At 38.9% G+C, this 24701-nt stretch overlaps 1 protein-coding gene across 2 annotated transcripts in view; it reads right to left on the minus strand.

The window, feature by feature from the left end:
- AK5 (adenylate kinase 5) overlaps positions 1-24091 on the minus strand; it is a 263180-nt gene extending 239089 nt beyond the window's left edge. Inside the window, exons 1-5 of one of the 2 annotated variants that reach the window (XM_010857602.1) lie at positions 23660-24091; positions 18361-18547; positions 12381-12548; positions 8109-8278; positions 7899-8012 (exon numbers count right to left, since the gene is read on the minus strand). In XM_010857602.1, the coding sequence (XP_010855904.1) occupies positions 7899-8012; positions 8109-8278; positions 12381-12548; positions 18361-18547; positions 23660-23719 (699 nt within the window). In that variant the 5' untranslated portion in view covers positions 23720-24091. The remainder of the gene's footprint in view (positions 1-7898; positions 8013-8108; positions 8279-12380; positions 12549-18360; positions 18548-23659) is intronic. The other variant, XM_010857603.1, reaches the window with a different exon arrangement.
- Between the last annotated feature and the right edge of the window lie 610 nt (positions 24092-24701).

Here is a 24701-nt window from a genome sequence, read left to right on the forward strand (position 1 = left end):
GTTGCCTCTCAAACCTGTTTCCCCTGCTTCCATAATAACAGCTCTGAAGCCAGGCCCATGACTGACCATGTGACTCCATATCCCAACCTTCCTTACAGTTAGGATGTAGCCATGTGATCTAAGTTCTCATCAACGGGCTGTGAGAAGTGGTGGTGTGCTGCCTTGGGGTCTGGGACATAAGCAGTTGAACACGGACCTTCTCCACTCTATTCTTTCAATCATCTGGAAGTAACCGTGGCAGCAATCTAGTGACCTAGCTTTCACCACACAGTTGTCAACCATGTCCCAGTGCAGTAGTTAAAAAAGCATGTTCTCGAGACCCATGGGGATTGCTGAGGCCCCTTTAGGGGAGAATACAGGTCAAAACTATTCTCATACTAATGCTGAGAAACTGTGTGCCTTTTTACTTTCATTCTCCAACAAATGTACAGGAGTTTCCCAGTGGCTACAGGAAGTGTGTTATCATAGCAGTGGGACTGCAAAAGCAGACATAAGAACCCAGCTCTCTTTTATCAAGCTACAAGTTTAAGAGATTTTAAAAAATGGAAAGCAATGCTTCTCATATCACTATTTTTTTTTAGTTTTGGAAAATATGATTATTTTTCACAAAAATGTGTTATCTCTGTTAACCTGCGAGGATTTATTGTTATTTTTAAATGACTTAATATTTAAAGATTTCAGTTTTAATTTCTCATATGCTAAATATCAACAGATATAGTCCATGTAAATGAAAGCTTTTTGAATTCATTAATAATTTTTAAAAGTGTTAAAGGGTCTTAACCAACCCAACCCAAACCAAAACAAACAAACAAAAAAACTAGAACCACTGCTTTAGGGGCTAGAGGAGTAATAACTTGGAAAAAACCTGCATCTGTGAATGAATGTGAAGAATAAAGCTGTGAATGAATGATGACCCTCTTTCATGGAAAGGCTGTCACATACAAGAGAAATACGGTTCTATTATTCCATTGTGTCTTTTAATTATAGCAAATATGGAAATAGTAACATGAGTAGGACACTACTATATCAAAAACTAAAACATATAGAATTGGTTTTCTTGGTCAGTAAAGGCGCAGATATTTTAGACTGGAAGTTGATGACCCTTGTGATGCCACTGCAAAATAACTGGAGTCACTACTGTGATAACTTTGAAGGCAGACCACGTTCTTATGGAGCCCACAGCTAGAGAAGAAAATGCTAGAAAGAGCTAGAATGTTAGTGTGTGTTCACTGTTTTTGGTTGTGTTTCACAACATATAAATAGAAATAGATAAGCCTAAGAAAGTACTGACTGTACAGAGCTTCTCCATCTTTGGCTGCAAAGAATATAATCAATCTGATTTTGGTATTGACCATCTGGTTATATCCATGTGTAGAACTGTCTCTGGTGTTGTTGGAAGAGGGTGTTTGCTGTGACCAGTCAGCAAAAACAAGACCAGGAGCTGACTGTGGCTCAAATCATGAGCTCCTTATTGCAAAATTCAGACTTAAATTGAAGAAAGTAGGGAAAACCACTAGACCATTCAAAGTGAAAGTGAAAGTGAAGTCGCTCAGTCAGGTCTGACTCTTTGCGACCCCATGGATTTTAGCCCACCAGGCTCCTCCGTCCATGGGATTCTCCAGGCAAGAATACTGCAGTGGGTTGCCATTTCCTTCTCCAAGACCATTCAGGTATGACCTAAATCAAATGCCTTATGATTATACAGTGGAAGTGACAAATAGATTCAAGGGATGAGATCTGATAGATAGAGTGCCTGAAGAACTATAGATGGAGGTTTATAACACTGTACAGGAGGCGGTGATCAAAATCGTCCCCAAGAAGAACGCAAAAAGGCAAAATGGTTGTAAAGGCCTTACAAATAGCTAAGAAAAGAAGAGACGTGAAAGGTAAAGGAGAAAATGAAAAAGATATCCATCTGAATTCAGAGTTCCAAAGAATAGCAAAGAGAGATAAGAAAGCCTTCCCAAGTGATCAGTGTAAAGAAATAGAGGAAACCAATAGAATGGGAAAGAAAATTTGAGATACCAAGGGGACATTTCACGCAAAGATGGGCACAGTAAAGGGCAGAAATGATAGGGACCTAATAGAAGCAGAAGATATTAAGAAGAGGTGGCAAGAATACATAGAACTACAAAAAAGATCTTAATGACCCAGATAATCATGATGGTTTGATCACCCACCTACAGCCAGACATCCTGGAATGCGAAGTCAAGTGGGCCTTAGGAAGCATCACTACGAACAAAGCTAGTGGAGGTGATGGAATGCCAGTTGAGCTATTTCAAATCCTAAAAGATGATGCTGTGAAAGTGCTGAGCTCAATATGCCAGCAAATTTGGAAAACTCAGCAGTGGTTACAGGACTAGAAAAGGTCAGTTTTCATTCCAATCCCAAAGAAAGGCAATGCCAAAGAATGTTAAAACTATTGCACCATAGAACTCATTTCACATGCTAGCTAAATAATGCTGAAAACTATTCAAGTTAGGCTCCAACAGTACTTAAATTGAGAACTTCCAGAAGTTCAAGCTGGATTTAAAAAGGCAGAGGAACCAGAGATGAAATTGACAACATCCGTTGGATCAGAGAAAAAGCAAGAGAATTCCAGAAAAACATCAACTTCTGCTTCGTTGACTATGTTAAAGCCTTTGACTGTGTGGGTCACAACAAACTGTGGAAAATTCTTCAAGAGACTGAAATATCAGACCGCTTTATCTGCCTCCTGAGAAATCTGTATGCAGGTCAAGAAGAAACACTTAGAACTGGACGTGGAACATCAGACTGGTTCCAAATTGGGAAAGGATTATGTTTGGCTGTATACTGTCACCTGGCTTATTTAACTCATATGCAGAATACATCATATGAAATGTTGGGCTGGATAAACCACAGGCTGGAATCAAGATTGCAGGGAGAAATATCAATAATCTCAGATATGCAGATAACACCACCCTATGGCAGAAAGTGAAGAACTAAAGAGCCTCTTGATGAAAGTGAAAGAGGAGAGTTTAAAAGCTGGTTTAAAACTCGCCATTCAAAAAACGAAGATCATGGCAACTGGTCCCATTTTACATGGCAAATAGATGGGGAAACAATGGAAACAGTGAGAGACTTTATTTTCTTGGGTTCCAGAATCACTGCATATGGTGACTGCAGCCATGAAATTAAAAGACACTTACTCCTTGGAAGAAAAGCTGTGAGAAAGCATATTAAAAAGCAGAGATAATACTTTGCCAACAAAGGTCTATCTAAGCTATGGTTTTTCCAGTAGTCATGTATGGATGTGAGAGTTGGACCATAAAAAAACTGAGTGCCAAAGAACTGATGCTTTTGAACCATGGTATTGGAGAAGGCAACAGAGAGTTGTCTGAGATTCCCTTGGACAACAAGGAGATCAAACCAGTCAATCATAAAGGAAATCAATCTGAATATTCATTGGAAAGACTGATGCTGAAGCTCCAGTACTTTGACCACCTAATGTAAAGAATTGACTGATTGGAAAAGAGTCTGATGCTGGGAAATACTGAAGGCAGTACAAGAAGGGGATGATAGAAGATGAGATGGTTGGATGGCATCACTGACTCGATGGACATGAGTTTGAGCAAGCTCCAGGAGTTGGTGATGGACAGGGAAGCCTCGCGTGTTGCAGTCCATGGGGTCACAAGGAGTTGACATGACTGAGTGACTGAACTGACTGAAGAAAGTACTGACCTTGTAATTACAACACATCTAAATTCTCAACAATGTCATGTGAACAGAAGTGATGGATATAGCTTCCCAAATCTGGCTCTTCAGACCTTCACATTCCCTTTTCCTTACATGCCAGCTGGAACCCATATGTGATGGCAACCCTGCTTTGACCATACCAATGATGACATGTCCTAGGAGGTGGCAGAATAACAACTTGGAGCAAACCTAAATGATCCCAAGGAGAAAAGCTATTCTGCCAATCTGGACTGTTTTCATTGACATTATTCTCTATAAGAAAAAAAAATACAATTCTTTGATCACTTAAGTGTTAGGTCTTTTTGTTACAATGGTCTTACCATCACTAGTATATATAGGTGATGTCAGAAATCCATCTCTTCTTATGCTCTGGACTTGTGAGGAAGTCTTGGGGGAAACTACTCACATGTGTGTTTATTCATGCTCACATGTGCAGTAAAATAAAAAAAAAGCTAGCTAAAAATAAACTTTGAGGAGTATGATAAAATGAAAATATATATTTAGTGTTTGTCTCTGACTTGCAGCCCAGAGTTTCTAAAACACTTGGAATTTCCTGAGTAACAGCAGTGTCTTTTGTTGTTCATAATTAGCACCTTCTGACTACACTTGAGACTAGGCTAATGAGGTGACTCAGGGCAGGGCCCTAGATAGCATTAAGATGGTGGCTGGTTGGCAGAAAGACCTAACATGAGACAAGAAGGTGGAACTTTCAGACCCACTCCCCAGTCTCTAGGAACAGGAAGGGATTTGAGACGGGCTTATAAAAACTCTCCAGCAATGACGTTTGGGGAACACACGCATGTGCCGGAAGGGTCGTGCACCCACAGCAAGGTCTCCACCGCCAACCCCATGCATCGCCTTATGCATCGGCTCTTCCTGAGTTGTATTCTTTGTAATAAACTGGTCAATGTAAGTAAAGCATTCTCCTTATTTCTGTGAGTCCGTCCAGTGAATTACCAAACTCGAAGAGGATGTCGTAGAAATCTCCAAATTTACAGCTGGGTGGACAGAATATAGGTGCCCCTCAGACTTTTGAATGATGTCTGAAGTGGGGGGCAGTCCCGTGGGACTGAGCCTTAACCTGTAGGGTCTGCGTTGACTCTGGGTATTTAGTGTCAGGGTTGAATTCAATTCTTGGACATCTAGTTGGTGTCAGAGGATTGGAGAATTGGTGTGGAAACTCGCCACACATTTGGTGTCAGAAATGGTACCAGAAAAAAAACACCCCAGGAGATTAAGCCTACATAGAGTGTGGAGTGATAAGGGCTGACTCTAACATTTGCTCAACCTAAATGCTGCAGTTTTGCTTCCGTCTCTCTGAACTCCTGCAGGTCGGCAACAGCAGCAGCAACCTCAGGCACCACTGGACTGCAAGCAAGGGGCAAGAACCTGGGACAGTGCCAACCTAAGAAAGTGTTACATTGGACTTTTCTAGCCTCAGAAGTGTGGTTGAGAACAGTAAATGCACTGCTTATTCTACAGATATCAGACCATCTTATGGAACTTGGCAACACGTGCCCCAAACTGATACTGTGACCTTTCACCCACTGTTGTGAATGGTCACCACTCATGCCCAGGCTATAGAAGACGTAGCAGCTGGAAAGTCACGCATTTCTGCCCCTTCCCCACCACCTGCCCTGCTGCAAGCAACACTAGGAAGAATTTCAGGATTCTGCCACATCACTTTAGGTTTCTGTGCCTGAACTAGGCCCAAGCTGGAGATAGTAGACATATGTCAAACTGAATGAGAAGCTGAAGTTTTGATTTATATTGGGCTGAGCTTTTTTTTTTTTATTAAAAATTTTTTCTGGCTTTATTGAGATATAATTGTGGACAGGGTTTTTTAATACCTGAAAATGAAACTATCTGTTAGTATTTTAAAGTGAGCAGGAAAACTATAGGATCTGCCTGTTTAGGATCCTGTATAGGATCCAGGGAAGAAGTGAGAGACACATAGCATATTTGGAAGGCAATAGACAAAGCAAATCATGTAGTTTTCTGCTTGTACTTGCCAAGTGCATTTTATTCAACGTGTAATGTGGACCAGGTTTGGGTGTGAACTCCTGCCTACTTGGCTATCATGCTTCCACCATAACCATGAATCAGTGGAATGGCTGATGAGGTCCCTGTTTTCAACAGCAATATCATTTGGTAGCAATAGCAACAGCAAAAATTTGATTTTTTCTTTAAGTTTTTCTCTCTTCAAAGCCAGAGCAATTAGAACTAAACCCTTAAGCTCACTAAGCATCAGAGATTCTGGAGGGAGAACTATGATCAGGAAAGAAAAATATTCCAGCACAATACACATCCCCAAAACAGTTAATGTGAGTATTCAAAGGTGGGCTTCCCAGGGAGCTCAGTGGTAAAGATTCCACCTGCCAATGCAGGAGACGCAGGAGACACAGGTTGGGAAGATGCCCTGGAGAAAGGAATGGCAACCCACTCCAGTATTCTTGCCTGAGAAATCCCATGGACAGAGGGGCACGGTGGGCTACAGTCCATGGAGTCACAAAGAGTCAGACTGAGTGACCGAGCAGACACACACACACACACACACGTATTCAATATTCAGAAGATTGCTTTCACGAAGCAATCTTCTGCCCTTGAAACTAACTCCAGACTTCTTTTATATGAGACATAAATTGACAACTTATTTCACTCAGTCCTCTTTGATATAATATCTGTCGTATATTAAAAGCTTCTCTAAATAAGCAAAAGATAAACAACTTTGTAGAAAAATAGGCAAAGGAAAGCAGGTATTCACACAAGGAAGAAATACAAATGGTCAATAAGTATCTGAAAATATACTTAACCTCAGTAATAACTAAAGAAATATAAATATAAAAATAAAATACTGTTTTTACTTATCAGGGTGGCAAAATTTTTAAATATAAATTATATCTGGTAGGAAAGGGTTTGGGGAAATATACTGTTATTCAACATCAATGGGACTATAACTTGGAAAAGTCTTTTTGGAGGACAGTTGGGAAATAGCTATGAAAATTAAAACTGCATTTGTATATGAGCATGGACACATATCAATGCCTGGGTGTGTAAAAGTGCAATGTATAGAAAATGGCTTGGAAGGATACATAATAAGCTTAATGCTATTTCTATTTCTCAGGAGAGACAGACAGTGGAATGGAAGAAGAGTATTAATGGAAATTCGCTTTTTACACCAAGACTTAAAATTTGCTGTGTGTGAGTGTTAGTCAGTTGTGTCTGACTCTTTGATTGTAGCCCACCAGGAACTACTGTCCATGGAATTCTCCAGGCAAAAATACTGGACTGAGTAGTCATTCCCTTCTCCAGGGGGTCTTCTTGACCCAGGGATCAAACCCAGGTCTCCTGCATTGCATTCTTTACCATCTAAGCCACGAGGGAAGCCCTAATATGTGTTATCTTTGTAATTAAAATTTTTGAATGAAAAATTAGTCACTCTAGCTTTTCAAAATTAAATAGTTAAATATATAAGGAAACAAAATATTTAAATTGATTTATTTCCCTTTAAAATAGGTTGTTGAGTATTGAGCAGGCATAGTCTGCTCAAATTTAAGTAAGTTTTGGAAAACTGAACCATAAACCATACGTTGTTATAGGTAGGGTGATATTTTACATCCTTGGGCAGTACTGATCATGGCTTGCTTTTTAAAAAAATATATTAATTAACTTGTTTGGCTGCACCAGGTCTTAGTTGCAGCACATGGGATCCTTGATCTTGGTTGCCGCATGCAGGATCTATTTAGTTACAGCATGTGGGATCCAGTTCTCTGACCAGAGATCGAAACCAGTCCGCCTGCATTGGGAATGTGGAGTCTTAGCCACTGGACCACCAGAGAAATCCCTGAACAAGGCTTGTTTTAAAAAATTAAAGATTAAAAATACAATCTTATGGAAAGTATTTTGAAATAAGGCTAGAGAGATTTTCATGTTTAAATAAAAAATCATGAATTCTATTATTAGTTATCTTTTCTTTTTGGCAGAGCCTGTCTTCAGTTTTTAAGCACTTGTGCCAAAGAAATGACCTTTTGTCAACCCAAATTTATGTACTTGTGCATTTTCAGGCCAAATTCATTCCAAATAACAGCAAGTCTTTCAAGAAATGTATATATTTTTAATATCAAAGATTTAAGCAAAAAAAAAAAAAAAAAGTCATTTAAAATATAAGGAGACAGTCTTACTTGGTCCTCAAAAGATAGAGCCTGAGCGACGTCTCTTGGAAATCCATCAATAACAATGCCCACTTCATCAGGCATTTGCATCAATTTTTGTTTTATCTCTGTAATTGTTGTTTCCTTTTTTTTAAGAAAAAAGATGAAAAACCACAGTTAAACTTACACTGACAACAAGTAGAAGAATCTTTGAAGGACAGAAGCAAATTATAACAGTACCTGTGGGGCCAGTTCTCCAGTTGTAATTATTTTGGCAATAAGACTCCATTTCCTATTGCTGCTGGTACTGTGGATCTTCTTCCTTAATAATTCTCCTACTGAAATGTACTGAAATCCATAACGTTCTGCGATTTTCAAACTCTGAGTACCCTTTCCACTTCCTGGACCACCTGTCATTTAAAACAAGCAAAACTGTGACCTTTCGATAACAATAAGAAATTCCCTTTTATACAGCTATTGTCTTCATCGTGAGATGAAGAATCTAGACCAGCAACCAGTGTGGAAACTATTCTACTTGTTTGTGACATTCTCAGAGCTACCTCTGAATGCAGAGAAAGCGTGGATTTTGTTAAGGAAAGGGTAGAATTGTCACGATCAACTTATTAAATAAAAGAGAACTTTTTTCCTTCACCAATTTCAGTAAACAACTAATTTTAAAAGTTGAATAATGCAGCTGAAACTGCTTCTATTGTTTTCTGTGTAAGCTCTAGTACTTTTATCCTCTGTAATAAAAAAAAATTCTGTGAGATACAAAAGATAATGATCAAAATGACAGAAATGTATTACACAATAATAGAGTTCAAGTGCAGTTTTGTGAAATGTAAAAATTAGTTTTAACCACAAGCACAGCAATATTGACATGGCTTCTTTAACTTTTCTTTGAACTGTTCAAGCATCTCTTTGCCTTGTCGCCTTTAAATTCAAAAGAAATTTGATGCAATAAATATGAAGAGTGAATGGAAGAGATCTTTAAGGTAGAACAATTTCATAGAACTCATGATAATTTTGATTTTGTGACACATTAGCATGAAATAATCAATATTTTGCAACACAGATCAATACCAATAATCGGGAACTGCCATTTATTTTTTTAAAACATAAGCACCTAAATAATTATAAAATATATGCCTCAAATTTTATTTCCAAATATTATATTATCTTAGTTGATTTATATTTTTAGACAACCTAGATTAATTGGAATCTAAAGTCTGGGTAAATTTCAAAATAATGCACATAACAATCATCCCACTCTGATTTGTTATTTGTTGGCAATTATACAAATAAAATATTTTCAAATACTTAATCATAAATTATTGAGTGTAGACAGAATATTTTTAAAATATGCAATGAACTATTTTTGGTAATATTCACTGAAATATGATTACAATTTGTTAAACCATATTGAAAATAAAAATTCAATAGAAAAGTGAGTTGATGGTCTCTTTACTAATTCCATTTACCCATTTTTTTTGGGGGTAGAAATCATTCTACATATCATTATTTAGTACATTAAAAAAAATTCTTGTTGCAAATAATATAAGCAAAAATAAAAAATTTAAAAAAAGGCGTTTGTTTCACTTTGTTTTGGATTTTGTAGGAGAATTCTGTGTGAGTCAACTTGGTTGGCCAGGGCTTATTTTCTTTAAAAAATTAATACCCAGAAGTCTAAGATCAGCTAGTATACTGAGATCCTTTTTGGAATTGAGATCCTCATAAAACTGGTTTTTGTCTTTTCATTGCCTTATTAAACTTAGAAATTTATTGACATTTTTGACGTTCTCTTGCTAAGAAGCTCTAAATACAATCCTATTAGACTTACCATTAAACTACCGTTAATACTATATTAAATTCATTACTGCCAAATGAAAAGCAAGTTTTGGTCTCAAATATTAATAGCTGCTTTTGGCCTATTAAATCATGGGCAAACCATGGACTGGCTTGAAGAAAAATGAATACATGACCAACACTGTCAACAAAGTCAAGCTAATTTGATCCCTGAAGAATGAAAGTTATCTTTCATAAACTACACTTTCACACTTTTCTTAATCTTCTAATCTCATAAGTCATCAAATTAAGACCCCACAAATTTCACTGAATTAAAAAAAATTCAAACATGCTAAGAAAGTTACAGCATCTTCAAGAAAAAATAGCTTTTTGTCAACTAATGGAGGCAACAGTAGACAACAAAAAATATGATTAGCATAATTGACAGAGAATAGCATTAATATATTGGATGAATTTGATTACTGAAGCATCATAACAAATTAATCTTATTTTCTTTTCCCTGAAACCAGAGTAAGTTTAATTTGCTATATTTATTTAATTCTACTACTTATAAATATTAGGATCCATCTTATTCTTAGATTTTACAATTATGCTAACATAAGAGAGATTCATTAACATCTGTGCCAAGAAGGCTAGCTTTAAAAAATTTTTTTTGTATTGCCAGAAGGGAAATTTTGCTTATTTAGATGTGGGTATCTGTCCCCCACTCTTTGTCAGGATGGAACTAATAAAAATTTGTAAGGTTCAGGTACAATTATTTTATAATTCCTCAAAAGTCATAAAATTGTCCCAATTTTCTCAGACAACCTAAGGTTCAATTCTTTTCTTCTCCTATCTCAGTCCTCTAAGAGTTATTTCCACTCACTGGTTCTGTTTCATTCTTATAACACATAAAATGTTACAACACATTGTGTAAGTCCAAAGCCAAAATCACACCCTTGGGAAACTAGTTGATTTTATTTAGTAAAAAAGAACTGTGAAGCGGATGGGATTTGAGCATTTGTATCTTCTCCACAGATCTTAGTTTACGGAAATATTTTAATCATTTTCATATAAAACTCACAGTGTACAAAAAATTCATATACACGCGCTATTTTTACAAAGCAACTTGTATTACACCCTTTTCATGAACAATCAAGCTTTCATTTATCTTGATAATAATCGCCAATACTGTACTAACAACAACAAGAAAAACAAAACGGAGAGAATATCTCATTATAAAATGATGAAATAATTTCCAACAATTCTTTACCTCTGGCTTTATTTTTTAATAAAGCATATCTTTGTCTTCTAGGTAAGAACTCCAAAATTTTAAGCACATACACAAAAATTCCAGTTTCAAGAATAGATAGAGATTTATGGCATAATAGTTAGTGGCTGCCATAAACCATGAGAATATTTTGACATTTTAGAAAATTGATTTCTGTGCTCTCATTCTACAATTATTATAACAATCCAGGGCTAAATATATTTGCAACTTTATTTTCATTACACTTATAGATGTACAAATGTCCCTCCTGCTAGTCTGGTAACTTGAATTCTTTTTCTTACGTTTATTGGCATGTTTTTTCCCAGTTGCCATCATCATTATGTCTTCTGGGAACAGTATTTCTTTGCCTGGGGGCTGTATACATGTGGCCTTTGGCTAACAATTACTGGCTAGAATAGCTTTGAATATTGCACACTAGATTTTTGCTTTTGGTCATCTTTGCAAAAGCTGAGTCAAATTGGAAAGTGAGATGATTACAATGATTACAAATGTTTCATGTTCACAGGTCTCTCATAATTCTACAGCTTTTGAGGAAGCTAGAATTGCAAGCATGGTCAAAAATGCATGTTGTAAAATTACTTATGATATTTTCAATATCTATTCCTTGTGAAATGCCATCAGACTGATATTGTCATATTCAACGTAAAATTCACAGTGGTGATTTTAAAAATTAACTATTATCCTTGTTGTATTCATTAATACTCAGATGATAATTGCTGTGTAAAACATTGTTCTATTAGATTTGCTTGTCTAATAATATCAAACTTAGATTTTATTGTAGATGCCAGTATGTCATAAGGAAGATTCATTTATATGAATCTTTACCTACATATTATTATTATTTATTTTTTGCTTTAAAGTTAATGGTCAGTAAAAATTCAGTTTGTTGAGTTAAAGGGAAAAAAACCATATCATGTTTAGAACACTTCTAATGGATGCAGTTACCTATGTTAAAAATTCAGCAGATAACAACCACAAGACAATAAATCTTGAAGAGGTCACTTATTTTCAATGACCAAGGATTTCTACAACATTGTAATGAGATTCTATAAAAGTGCAATAGGCATTAAATATAACAATATATTTTATTGAAAATGATGCTAAAAATATGTCCATCTACTGTTTTTGTTTCCCTGGGATTCTCCAGTCAAGAACACTGGAGTGGGTTGCCATTTCCTTCTCCAATGCATGAAAGTGAAAAGTGAAAGTGAAGTTGCTCAGTCGTGTTCGACTCTTAGCGGCCTCATGGACTGCAGCCTACCAGGCTCCTCCATCCATGGGATTTTCCAGGCAAGATTACTGGAGTAGGGTGCCATTGCCTTCTCCGATTATCCAACTAACTATTTGCAAATATGGTGCATAGTTGACATAATTTTTGAAACATAAACATATGAACAAAGAGCAATAGAATGAGAATTTTGCTTTCTGCCTCATACCTATGACAAGAATGATTTTTGGTCGAGGTCTAGTAGGATCAAAGACCTCATACTCCTCAATCAGCTCTGCAGTCTCAGAAAGGTCCGTGTCACTTTCTATGGAGAATTGATGGATTGGAGGGAGCCGATCATACCGCCGATAAGGAAAGTTTGAATTTTCAGGCATTACTGCAAAAGAGTAAGATAACTTTGAAACGGAAAAAAAAAGCACAATAAAACATTTTATGCACTTAACCAATTACTTGAAGAAACTTTAAAATTAAATGATTGTGATTGTTTTCAACTGAGAGTAGATTCCTGTCCCCTTAAGTGGTCAGCAAACTTTTCCTTAAAGGGTCAGATAGTCTCCACTTGGGGCTTTGAGGGACATAGAGTTTCATATTACAATTATTAACAGTTAGGAAAACAGTCTTAGATAATAAGTAAACAAATGGATGTGCTTGTGTTCCAATTAAATTTTGTTTATAAAAAACAAGCAGTAAGCCAGACTTGGCCCTGGGTTCATAGGCTGCCAACTTTGGCCCTAGAGGAACCTTAAGTTCGCCTAGTCTTGCTTGGTAGTTCATGTATATCCTGTTCTCCTAAAATGGTGCTCCCTAAAGCAGTGTACTGCATACCTTCACGACTTTCACAACCATATGCAGCTGCCCATGGAGGTAATGCTAACATATAGTAAGTTTCATTTATCCATAAATATAGATATGCAGTCACTATGATTCAGGTGATATGATGTCATTCCGTGGAACAGCTTGGTGGCATAATGCACAAAAACTTAAGGTATTGTTACAAGGCAGAGAGCAGCAAACGTTTTCTACATTTGGAACATCTTTCATTGTCAATTCACTTTACTTTCCCAATATTTATTATCTTTAATCTCCTTGATTTAAAAATGTGACTATGAAGATTTAAATTTACATCTGCAATAGCTCTTTATTGTTAGACATGTTAGTGTGTTGAGGATGGTTCAGTAGAAGGATAAAATAAGATGTAATCCTGTCCTCACAGAGCTTACAATATAGAGCTTATATGCTTATATTTGGTAGTAGTATGTATACCAGGTTTGTTAAGTGCTAAAATGAATATCTCAATGGTAAACATTATAGGAGTTCAATGAATGAGTAGATCCATCTGGGCTGGAGTGGTATAAAAGAACTTGCAAAGGAGGCAGGACTTGAACCTCGAAAGACTAGAACAGGTGATGAAATGTAGAAAGGATTTCTCAGTTGGGAGAAATAAAATACAAGACTCAAGAGTCGGAAATACAAATGACATATTCAAATAGACCAGAGGACAGAGCTGGCAAGCCCAAGTCAGGCAGATGGCCTCAACCAGCTATTGATATTTGATTCATAGATCCTTCCTTCTTCATCATGGTCTGGTATTCAAGGAGACAAAGAGAAGCTGTAACTACCCCAAAGGCAACAGCACAAAGGAGACAGAAAGTCACCTGGCCTTCCATGAGAAATCTGGTTAAGGGTATTACTGAATTTTAGCATGGCATAATGCTCACATCTCCCCAGGAGATGCTGATAAGGCAGAACTTTTCATCTTCTGTTCATACAATAAATGAGGTCATTGACTACTAACTCATGGGACTCACTTTACTTACAAGAAAAGAGTGAGACTGTCTACAGATGGCAGTGGGTATTCTTTAGAAAATTCTGGGAAGGGCTATGTTAGTAAAGGCACTAACAATATTATCTGTTCTGCCTTGAAATTGAATTGCTTCATCCAACACAAGGCACCACTTTAAGCATTATCCTTGACTATTTTCTTCCCTCACTCTTCACATCTGTTCCCATAGACTTACCTCTAAAACATATCTGAAACGCACAGTTTTTTTTTCTGTGTCTCCATTACCACAACTCTTCCCCAAACTACCATCATTTACCCAGACTACTGCAATAGACCTCTACTGGTTGCTTGCTTTCACACTTGGCCCAAAGTCCATTGCTTGAAATATTCTTTCCTTACTGAGCCCATGGCTAACTGCTTCTTGTCACTCACATTTCAGTTTAAATGTTACCTCTTATAAGAGGACTTTACTGACATTTTAATCTGGGGCAGCCACTCGGTTAGTTTCAAGGACATCACCCCTTATAATAATGCTCTGCACAGCACATACCACTTCACCATCTGAGAGGCCTCTAATTCATTCGTTGTTTGTCCTCTCCCATTAGAAAAAGTTCCATGATAGCAGCGACTTAGCACACACATGGAGAAAAGCCAGAAGATGGGTAGGTAGTGTGTGGTCACAATGTGGAGGACTTTAATCACCAGGGTAAGGGTTTCAGTTTCAATCTGGTAGAAACCCAGTGGAGGCTTTTTTGGGCATAGAGAAATGACATAATGAAATATGTTTTCCAGGAAAATAAATCTGGTGGTGGTTAGAATGGATTTGAGTAGGGAAAAACTAGGAGCAGAAAGAGTACAGCTAGAAGGCTGTTAAAGTGATTCACACAAGAGAAGTGAGGGCTTAGGTAAGAGGGGAAATAGGGGATACAGAAATGAGTGGCTGGATATGAAGGACATGATTTGGATTAGGATATGGGCTTCCCAGATGGCGCTAGTGGTAAAGAACCTGTCTGCCAATGCAGGAGACATGAGTTCAGTCCCTGGGTCAGGAAGATCTCCTGGAGGAGAGTATGGCAGTTCACTCTAATATTCTTGCCTGGAGAATCCCATGGACAGAGGAGCTGATGGGCTACAGTCCAAAGGGTCGCACAGGTTGGACATGACTAAAGTGATTTAGCGTGCACGCACACATGAGAGATCATGAAGGTGACTGTTCAAAAACAACTGCCAGGTGAAAAGCCTAAAAGATAGGGAACGCACTGCATTTCATACTGTATCTTCCTGTCCTCTCTTGAATGTTCCAGAAATATTGGGCTTCTCTCCTTCCTGTCTTTATCCTGGCCTCTCCCATGTCATGTATTTCTGTTCTCTATTCCCTAGTACACTCTCAATCTCCTCCATCCTTTTCTATCTGACACCTACTCAGCTTTCTGTCTCTTATATTAGCCTATCAGTTCTAGGAAGCCTACCTTGAATCTAGCTGAGGATGGATCCATCTGCCTTGTTAATATCAGCATATGGTATTTCCTACAGCATTCACTGTGCTTCTAATTACATATTTAATGCCTGGCTTCATCCCACACTGTAAGTTCCGTGGGGGCATGTGCCATGTTTGTTCTTTCTTGGAGGCTACACAACCTCAGTCTTAAAAGTGTGTCTGACACATAGCAGTACTCAATACATGGTTATTTTATAGCTCAACTGACTCATTGACTGACTCCATGGAAATAAGAAAAGGAGGGTCGTTTTGACGCAAATATGATTTGTTTAGTTTCTGACATGTTCAGTAAAGATGACAATGAGATATTCCAAAAGAAAAGTTCTATAGACATTTGGAGCTATGGGACTAAAACTCTTAATTTATGAGTAATCATTTGTTCAGTTGTACATACACTGCAAAAAAATGGATGCTCATCTCACATTTATAGTACAACATTTTAAAGAACCGTCAGCTAATAATTTATCCTTGTTTTATATTTTTACTTAGAAAAGTAAGTTGCTTAAAAATTATTTAAATGTTTTATTTCACAGAATAATTTTTCATGATAATTATATATTAGCATAGCTCTGTTAATATTTCAGCAAAAATGCACAAGTCACTTTTTATTTCTAGAAATAATAACAACACTTTAAGTTACAGGGAAGTTAGCAATACTGTTGATTTTAAACAATGTATTCTATAAATCACAGTTAAAAACCTACAAAGCATAAACTTGTATAGCATTTCATAAAATAAAATTTTATTATTACAGGGTTCATCAGTTTAGAAACTATTTTCTGCATTTTAGGCTATGTTCCAGATTTCAGACAGTGTGATACAACATTCTAGTTACCATAGTATGTGAAAGCTTTTATTTGATGATTAAGTAAAAGATTTCTAAGTGGGAATTGTGGTAAAGTGTCAGTAGGTATGGAGAGTCTAAAATTAACAAGCAATTTCCATTTTTAATGAAAGTTAAACCTACATTTTCCATTCCTATTGTAGCTCATTCTGCTAATCGAGAGCTCCAAAATGGTCATCAGTGGGTCCAGTTCAGCCCCATTAGATGTGCTTTGTTCATCTTGACGTTTTCCCAATATTTGTGCTTGACTGCCTTTAGACAATGACTGTTCCCTCTAGTCTTGTTCGCCAGTTTCACCACAGTCCCCACCATTGTCTATTACATACTTGGCCTGCCTGGCTTATATATATAATGAAGACAATTAATAGTATAAAATAGAAGCATTCAGATTTCATTTTGTTACAAAATAGTAGTTTATACAACCAGTCTGAGAGCAGCTTTTCAATAGGTGAATGTCACATCCTCTTAGATTTACATTTGAAAGCATAAACATATCTTAGACTAAATCCAGTAATACTTAAGGTTTGTAGTGCTTAAAGGTTTAAAAAGAAGTTCCCCATATTTGTCACTTGATTTAACAAGGGCAGAGGGCATGTATTTAACATTGAGCCAGATACAAATATATTATGACATTCTGGGAAGGAAATTAGCCCTTTAGGGAAGGTGTATGAACCCTTCAAGCTCACAGAAATATCATTGTGTTCCCTTAAGCAGTAATTTCCAAAGTGGTCTGCCACCGTGATAACTGCCTACAGGTGCTCTTTTGAACACGGAAGCCTAATGACCTAGAGGAGCTCCTGCATGGACAGAGAAGTCTTCTCTCTGGAGATATTTCTGAGAAAATAGCATTTCTGCTTTTTCTCCTTGCTTGTGTTTCTTAAAAATTAATACACTATGACTCCTCCCTATGTTCAAATAAAATTTAAGGGTGTCAAGGTAAGGTGTTGCTGTTGTTTAGTCGTTAAGTTGTGTCTGACTCTTTGCAACCCTATGGACTGTAGCCCACCAGGCTCTCCTGTCCATGGAATTTTCCAGGCAAGAATACTGGAGTGGGTTGCCATTTCCTTCTCCAGGGGATCTTTTCAACTCAGGGATTGAATCCGTGTCTCCTGCATTGGCAGGTGGGTTCTTTACCACTAAGCCACCAGGGAAGCCCCAATGGTAAGATAAAACAAACTAAAATGTATTTCCTCTTGTATTTATTGTAAATAGAATTGTCTCTGTTTCAAATTCTGTCTGCATAATTAAAACTTTTCTAGGTACAATTTTTAAGAATGGTTTAAATTTTGAAAATAGAATGATTTTGGCCACTGGAAAAGAATTAATTGGCTTCTTCTGACTGGAACTGATTCCACTTTGCAAATACTATTGTATTTCTCAATTTCATCTGGAGCCTAAAAGGCTGCTTGGCTGATGTTGAACTAATTTTGATAAACACAAATTTTGGAAAGCTAGAATACCAAGAATCTCCTCTAGTGAACTCCAGTTCTTAGTAGCAAATTATTCCTAAAATTGTTAAACAAGTTGATGCATCCCATTTCTTTCATAGCACCCAAATGCCTAATCTCATGCTTTGCATTCAGCAGCTGCTAAATAAATCCTTCTTGAGTTAACTAGTATAAACTTTATATGCATTTATGCAGATACATTAAAATGCATTTGGAAACACAGCAACAAGTTAAATCTCTTCTTAGCTAATAAAAATGTTATAGTTATTAATAACTATCAATTTTGTCTGTCATCTACTCATTTATTTGGAAAAGTCTTATTGCAATTTTAAGAAAAATTCAGTTTGCTAATGTAATTCATTTTACAAAATAATGAAGTCAGTAAAAAATTTCATTAAGCTTTTAGTGAAGTACTGGACAACAGTATGTAATTGTGTTTGTCTTATCATAGAGGAGATTAGAATTAGTAGCAGAGAGAAATTAGTCATGTTTCAGGACCAAATATCCTTTCAGGCATTTGAAAACCTATTAAATTAAATCACTGCCTACAGTTTATATGTTATGTTTTAAAGAATATTGCTATAAATATAAACTGTTATTCTACATATACATTACCATTTCTTAGGAAGGATCTCCGTGACTGTCCTCCATTGAGTGGAGGTAAAGTCTTCTTCTCCTGGCTTACAAATGTATCCCATTTCACCTTGTCACATCCCCCTAATTCCTTTACTTTCTGTAAACAACTTTCCAAGTACTCTACTGGGTCTTCAGGCTTTGAACACATCAGTCCATTCAAAAGGCTCTGAAATATAACAACAAAATATGTCCACATAAAATATGTTTTTAAACCACCTTTGTCAAAATAGTGTATATCCCATCTTTAAATTCTGGGTTGTTTGGATTCTTTGCATTTTTTTTTTAAATAAACAATTTGAGTTGAAATTATGCTCTTATTGAGTAATTAAAACAACCCCTTAAATTCTTGACCAGTTAGTTTTCAGCTCAGCATTCTCTGTTCTTTAAACAACTAAGGCCAAAATACAAAAACAAAAACAATGCAGGCCAACTGCATTGTTTACAATGGAAGAACTCTATCAATATGAGATTAAGTACAGTGTGTAAAAATGCCCCAGTCATGATTGATTTCATTCCTACCCATCCTTAAAGTCTCCAAGCCTCAGTTGCAGAGGGTGATTTATGGATTGAAACACCTGGAACATTTTAAATGTTGATGGTTTTAACATCAACATTAACCATCATAATCATCAGAAAGTCCCCACTGAGCCCTCGGGTTGGCTTGCAGACCCCTTCTTTGGTGTTCATTGTACCCAGAAAAAACTCTTACCTGTCATTCATACTAAAACCATCAGTTTATGTTTTGGTCTTCTCTTCTAACCTATAAAATCTTCAACAATACAGTGTGGGTCTTATTTATTTCTCAATATCCAACCTCTGACACTTTTCCTTGCACATGACAGGTACATCCTGGACTGTTCTCTAATCAGAAAAAAAATTCACTCAAAACATAAAGACTGACTCCAAAAAATCTATTTGATATATAATAAATCACTACAATGTGATATTTCAATATGTAATTGAAATTACAGAAGAAAGCCTGGTGTCTGATATGTCACAAGTATTAATTTCTATAAGTGCTACAAATTTGGAAATGCTCATTCCTGGGAGCTGAACTGATGTGAAAAATGTTTTCTTTTGGAGTATATTATGGAAAGCATTGAGGATTATTATCATTGTTATTAATAAACAAAATGTACATTCTTTGAAAGGCTAACAGCTTTTCTAAATACAGCACTTTATTTTCAAATTATTCTTGTGCAAGTTGCTCAAAATAGTAGGCAGTTTCTACCAGGTACATTAGTCCTCCGAAATCCTAAATAATATGGGTTAGAATGTTCAATCTGAGGGGTTCAACTGCAGAGGGAGTGGAAAAAACTAACCTGGGCATTCACATCCATACACACACACACACACATTGCGTTTAACTCCTCACATTCCTCCTACATTAACGTAGCTAACTCCGTGACAGGACTTACTACATCTACAGGATGTAGATCTTACTGTATATCTGTGTGCTTTAGCTTACTTAATGCACTTTCAGTCCTATGTGGCATTATTATCCCCATTCATAGACTAGGAAATCAGGGTTCAGAGATGTTAGTGAATTGACCTAGGTTACTCAGCTAGAAACTCGTAGGCCTAGGATTCCAACTCAATGGTTTTGATTTCCTATATTCCTCTCTCTACAGCTTGCAAAAACATATATGGGATAAAAAGAAAGTGCCAGAAAATCTGTGCCCCATAGGTAATCCAACTGCAATTTGAGTCATTCAAGATTGAAAGTGAAAGTGAAAGTCACTCAGTCATATCCGACTCTTTGCGACCCCATGGACTATACAGTCCATGGAATTCTCCAGGCCAGAATACTGGAGGGGGTAGCCTATCCCTTCTTCAGGGGATCTTCACAACCCAGGGATCAAACCCAGGTCTCCTGCATTGCAGGCAGATTCTTTACCAACTGAGATTAGATCTTTAATTTTTTTTTATCCCTTAGTTCAGTTGCTCAGTCATGTCTGACTCTTTGCAATCCCATGAACTGCAACATGCCAGGTCCCACTGTCCATCACCAACTCCTGGAGCTTGCTCAAACTCATGGCCATTGAGTCAGTGATGCCATCCAACCATCTTATCCTCTGTTATCCCCTTCTCCTCCTGCCCTCAATCTTTCCCAGTATCAGAGTCTTTCCCAATGAGTCAGTTTTTCGCATCAGGTGGCCAAGTTGGAGTTTCAGCTTAAGCATCAGTCCTTCCAATGAATATTCAGGACTGATTTCCTTTAGGATTGACTGGTTTGACCTCCTTGTAGTCCAAGGAACTCTCAAGAGTCGCCTCCAACACCACAGTTCAAAAGCATCAATTCTTTGGTGCTCAGCTTTCTTTATAGTCTAACTCTCACATTCATAAATGACTACTGGAAAAACCATAGCTTTGACTAGATGGACCTTTGTCAGCAAAGTAATGTCTCTGCTTTTTAATATGCTGTCTAGGTTGGTCATAGCTCTTCTTCCAAGGAGCAAGTGTCTTTTAATTTCATGGCTACAGTCACTATCTGCAGTGATTCTGGAGCCCAAAAAAGATAAAGTCAATCACTGTTTCCATTGTTTCCTCATCTATCAGCCATGAAGTGATGGGACCGGATGCCATGATCCTAATTTTTTGAATGTTGAGTTTTAAGCCAACATTGAGTTTTTATCCCTTTTATTGCCCTAAAATGAGCAAACATACTCAATGAAGAATTGTTTGCTGGAAAATATATGTTTCCACCCTCTCTAACTGAATCTAACTCCAAAAGGGGTACAGATATCAGAAGCGAGAATGAGGTCCACTCCTTCACAGATAATTTAAATCTTTTCTTCTAATAGTCACCATCAGGGATCCAAAACAACCAGCAGATATTGTTTTATTCAGTCTATTTGAGTTAACCCTCTGAGAACTTGAGTAATCTATTTTGACTTTCCCCAGTATTCAAATGGATTGCCAAATCTCTGCTGTAAGGTACAACGACACAAGATCAGTATACATACCATAAAGTTAACTAGAGTTAAGATTTCATGACAAAATTAGGGAAAAGTGAGTTTTGCCTTAAACATTTAATCTAGAAATGGAAACACATCCCAAACTTGAACTTATCCTTTTAGCTCACGTGATGTCTCATGTCAGAAGGAAATCTGAAATGTCAGTAAGACACAGATTGTTGCTTGACAATATGCAGATTCAATAATCATTCACTTGGTCTACAGTGGTGTCTAGTATCTACAACTGTGTCCAATGTTTTGGGTTTGATAGATATATAATTGAAACTTTGTATACCTAGAAACTTTATATAGGTACCCGTATTGCATTTTTGAAGGATAAAATCCAGTTTGGAAACTTAAAGCATTTGGTTTTGCTATCTACATTCATCACATGGAGAACTGCCAAGTTTTACTTTTCTCTTGTGCTATGAACAGCACAGATTCTTCTTACAGGAAGGATGGAGCTTTTGGAGGTCACCAGCAGTCTCCTTCCATCTTTGCATTGCCTGGGATTGCATTTAAGTACTCTATAATTCTGTATTTCACCTAAGCAAGTTGACTTCCTGTTCTGGCTGTGTACTACTTTGTAACCTCCCATTCATATGCAGAAAAGCCATGGAAAAGCATAGCACCTGAACAAAAGCACCTGCCATCGCTTATTTGCATAAACAGTGTAGATTTTCATGCACAAATGATCAAAATTCTCTGCGGTTACCAAGGGGAAAAACAGTACCCACATTTATAAAGAAAATAGGAGTACTATTTAAGTGGCACTTTGCAATCAGGTGACCCTCCTGCAGATGCTTCTAATTACTCTTTTAGGAATGACACTGATTTCAGTAGTAGTATTTATGGACAAAACCCTTCAGCTCTTCATCTCCATGTTTACTTTTTGAAAATAGAAACAAAGAAAAATTCTTAACAAGAATCCTACAAACCCTCAAGACCTATCCTTATGCAACATCTCCTGATTATTTTCAAATATTAGTGACACATTTGCTAGACTTGAGTTTCACATACTAGGCTTATGCTTAGTGGGTGATTTACCTGGATATCTTGTTTTCAGATAGACCTGAAATCGGTGGCTTAAGAGTTGAGTTAAAAAGGAAGATCTGTAATTATGGAGGTCCATTTAAAGACAATTTGGGAAAACAGAGACAAAATTATTTTTCCAAGTAGTGTTATAAAATTCCTTTTAGCAGAACAACCCCGCTCAAATAGGAGAAAGAGCAATGCACTTCTAGTTTACTACATTAGTCCATAGTCTATCATCTTTCAGAAATGGGGGACCCGGTTTCAGGACTCGCTCTATGAAGCCTGGCTTGCTTCCATTTTTTTTTTTTTTTTCCTTACCCTAAGTAAAAACACAGGATTAAGGAATGTTTTAAAATTCAAATACAGAGAGAAGGAAAGGAAGCAAAACAACTCTGGAGGTTGGCTGTCATTTAGAACTAACCAAGGTTCTAGTTCATCCTCCAGCCTCCTCTGCCACATTCTCAAAGTGTCCCCCATCCCCCGGGGGCCCTGGTGCAGATGATGCTGTTCTGTGGTGGGAACAAGACAGAGCAACAGGAGTCACGCACGCCTCGCCACTCCCTCTCGGACTGGCTTTCTCTAGGTGGGTTGGTTAAGGCGGGCGAAAGCTATGGGCTGGGGAGGTGAGGAAGAAGAACCATCTCTTCCAAGACGATGGGAAAACGTGCTCTGCAGTTCATTCACCGAAAGCGCAGAGCAGCGTTGGGTGACTGCCACCCGGGAGGTAGCGCTGCCTTTGATGGGTTTGGATTTGTTTTTTGCATCTTCATCCCTCTCCTCCAAGCTATACCTTGTCCGGGCCCCTTTCATCCTCACTTCCCAGTCAACGCGGGGATCCCGACCCTCGGCGCGCGGAGGGACTGGGACTCTAGACCCCTCGGTTCGGAGTCCTTGCTCGTTGCTAGGCGCCAGGGTACCCACCTGGCCTGATCCTCGCCCCCGGAGTGCGCGGCCGGCCGCTGCCAGCAGCCCACCCTGGGAGTCCACATCGGAGGGATGCGCGGGGGGCAGCCTGCTTTCAGAACCAGTTTGAAGACTGAAACTTGATTTTCGAGATGGGGGCTTCTGAGCCCAGCCACCCGACAAGAGCCGAGCCATCCAAGGACCCGGCAATCCGCCAGAGAGGCAGCTAACCCCGGGCAAGCAGGCTAGCAAGCTTCGGCAAGCGCCCTCACTTGCGTGCCCCTCGTCTTCAAGGTGGGACGGGGCGCGGCTTCCTCACCCAGAACCTCGGGGATGCCCTGCCCCGATCTCCCTGTCAGTCTCTGCCAGACCTAGCCCCCTACCTCGAAAAGCTGAGGGATTTCTCTCCGGGCCAGATACTCCTTGGCTTCGTTGGTGTTCATGGCTGGGTCGCGCGTGCCTTGGGGAGCAGACGGGAGACTCCGGGGCTGCGGCGACCTGGGCCGGGGCCAGAGGTGTCAGTGCCGAGCACCGTGCAGCCCTCGCTTTCACGCGCAAACGCTCACACGCTCGGCCCTGCCAGCCCAGGCCGGGCTCCCCTCCGCCTCTCCGTGGATACTGTGGTCTCAGCGCTCCCGCCGCCCGCGCCTCTGTGCTTGTCCCCGAGCCCGAGCTGCGGGCTCGGCGCCGCGGCTTCCCAGGTTCCGGGCTGCGCGGCCGCCAGGGGAGAGGCGGAGAGAGCGGAGGAGGGAGGACCGTGCAGCGGACGCCAGGCAGCAGCCCGCCCGCCTCTCCGGCTCCACACGCGGTGCTCTGCACCTCCCGAGCCCCGTCTGCGGCGGCGGCAGCGGCCAGTTACGCTGCGGGGCGGGGGGTGCGGGGTAGGGTGGGTACGGGTGCGCGCGGGGGGCTAGCAGTCACACCCCTCTGTGTCACACTGCCACCCCGGCACCGTGCTTCCCTGCGCGCCGCCCCCGGCACGCGGCCACCTGGGATCAGGTGGCCAAAGGAGCAGAGTCCGTGTCTGTAGCAATCTGCCACCCTTTCCCTTCTACACACACACACACACACACACACACACACACACAAACACGAGTTACTCCTGAATGCCCAAGAAACTCCCAGGAAGAAACCTAATTGCCACAGCATTTATGGTTTATTTCTAAAGTTACCGATCCTTCATAGGGAGCTGGGAGTTGAGGAGTTCAAGGGAACTGATGGTGTGGACGCCATCCCCCTTAAGATAGTCCTACCCTTCAGGAAAGTTTTACCAGCTAGTCTCCAGTTTTGCCCTGTTAGTGTTACGAATCCTTACTGCTACTGCTAAGTCACTTCAGTCGTGTCCGACTCTGTGCGACCCCATAGACGGCAGCCCACCAGGCTCCCCCGTCCATAGGATCCTCCAGGCAAGGGTACTGGAGTGGG

This window comes from Bison bison, unplaced genomic scaffold, assembly GCF_000754665.1.
Source record: "Bison bison bison isolate TAMUID 2011002044 unplaced genomic scaffold, Bison_UMD1.0 scf7180017864382, whole genome shotgun sequence".
Taxonomy (NCBI): domain Eukaryota; kingdom Metazoa; phylum Chordata; class Mammalia; order Artiodactyla; family Bovidae; genus Bison; species Bison bison.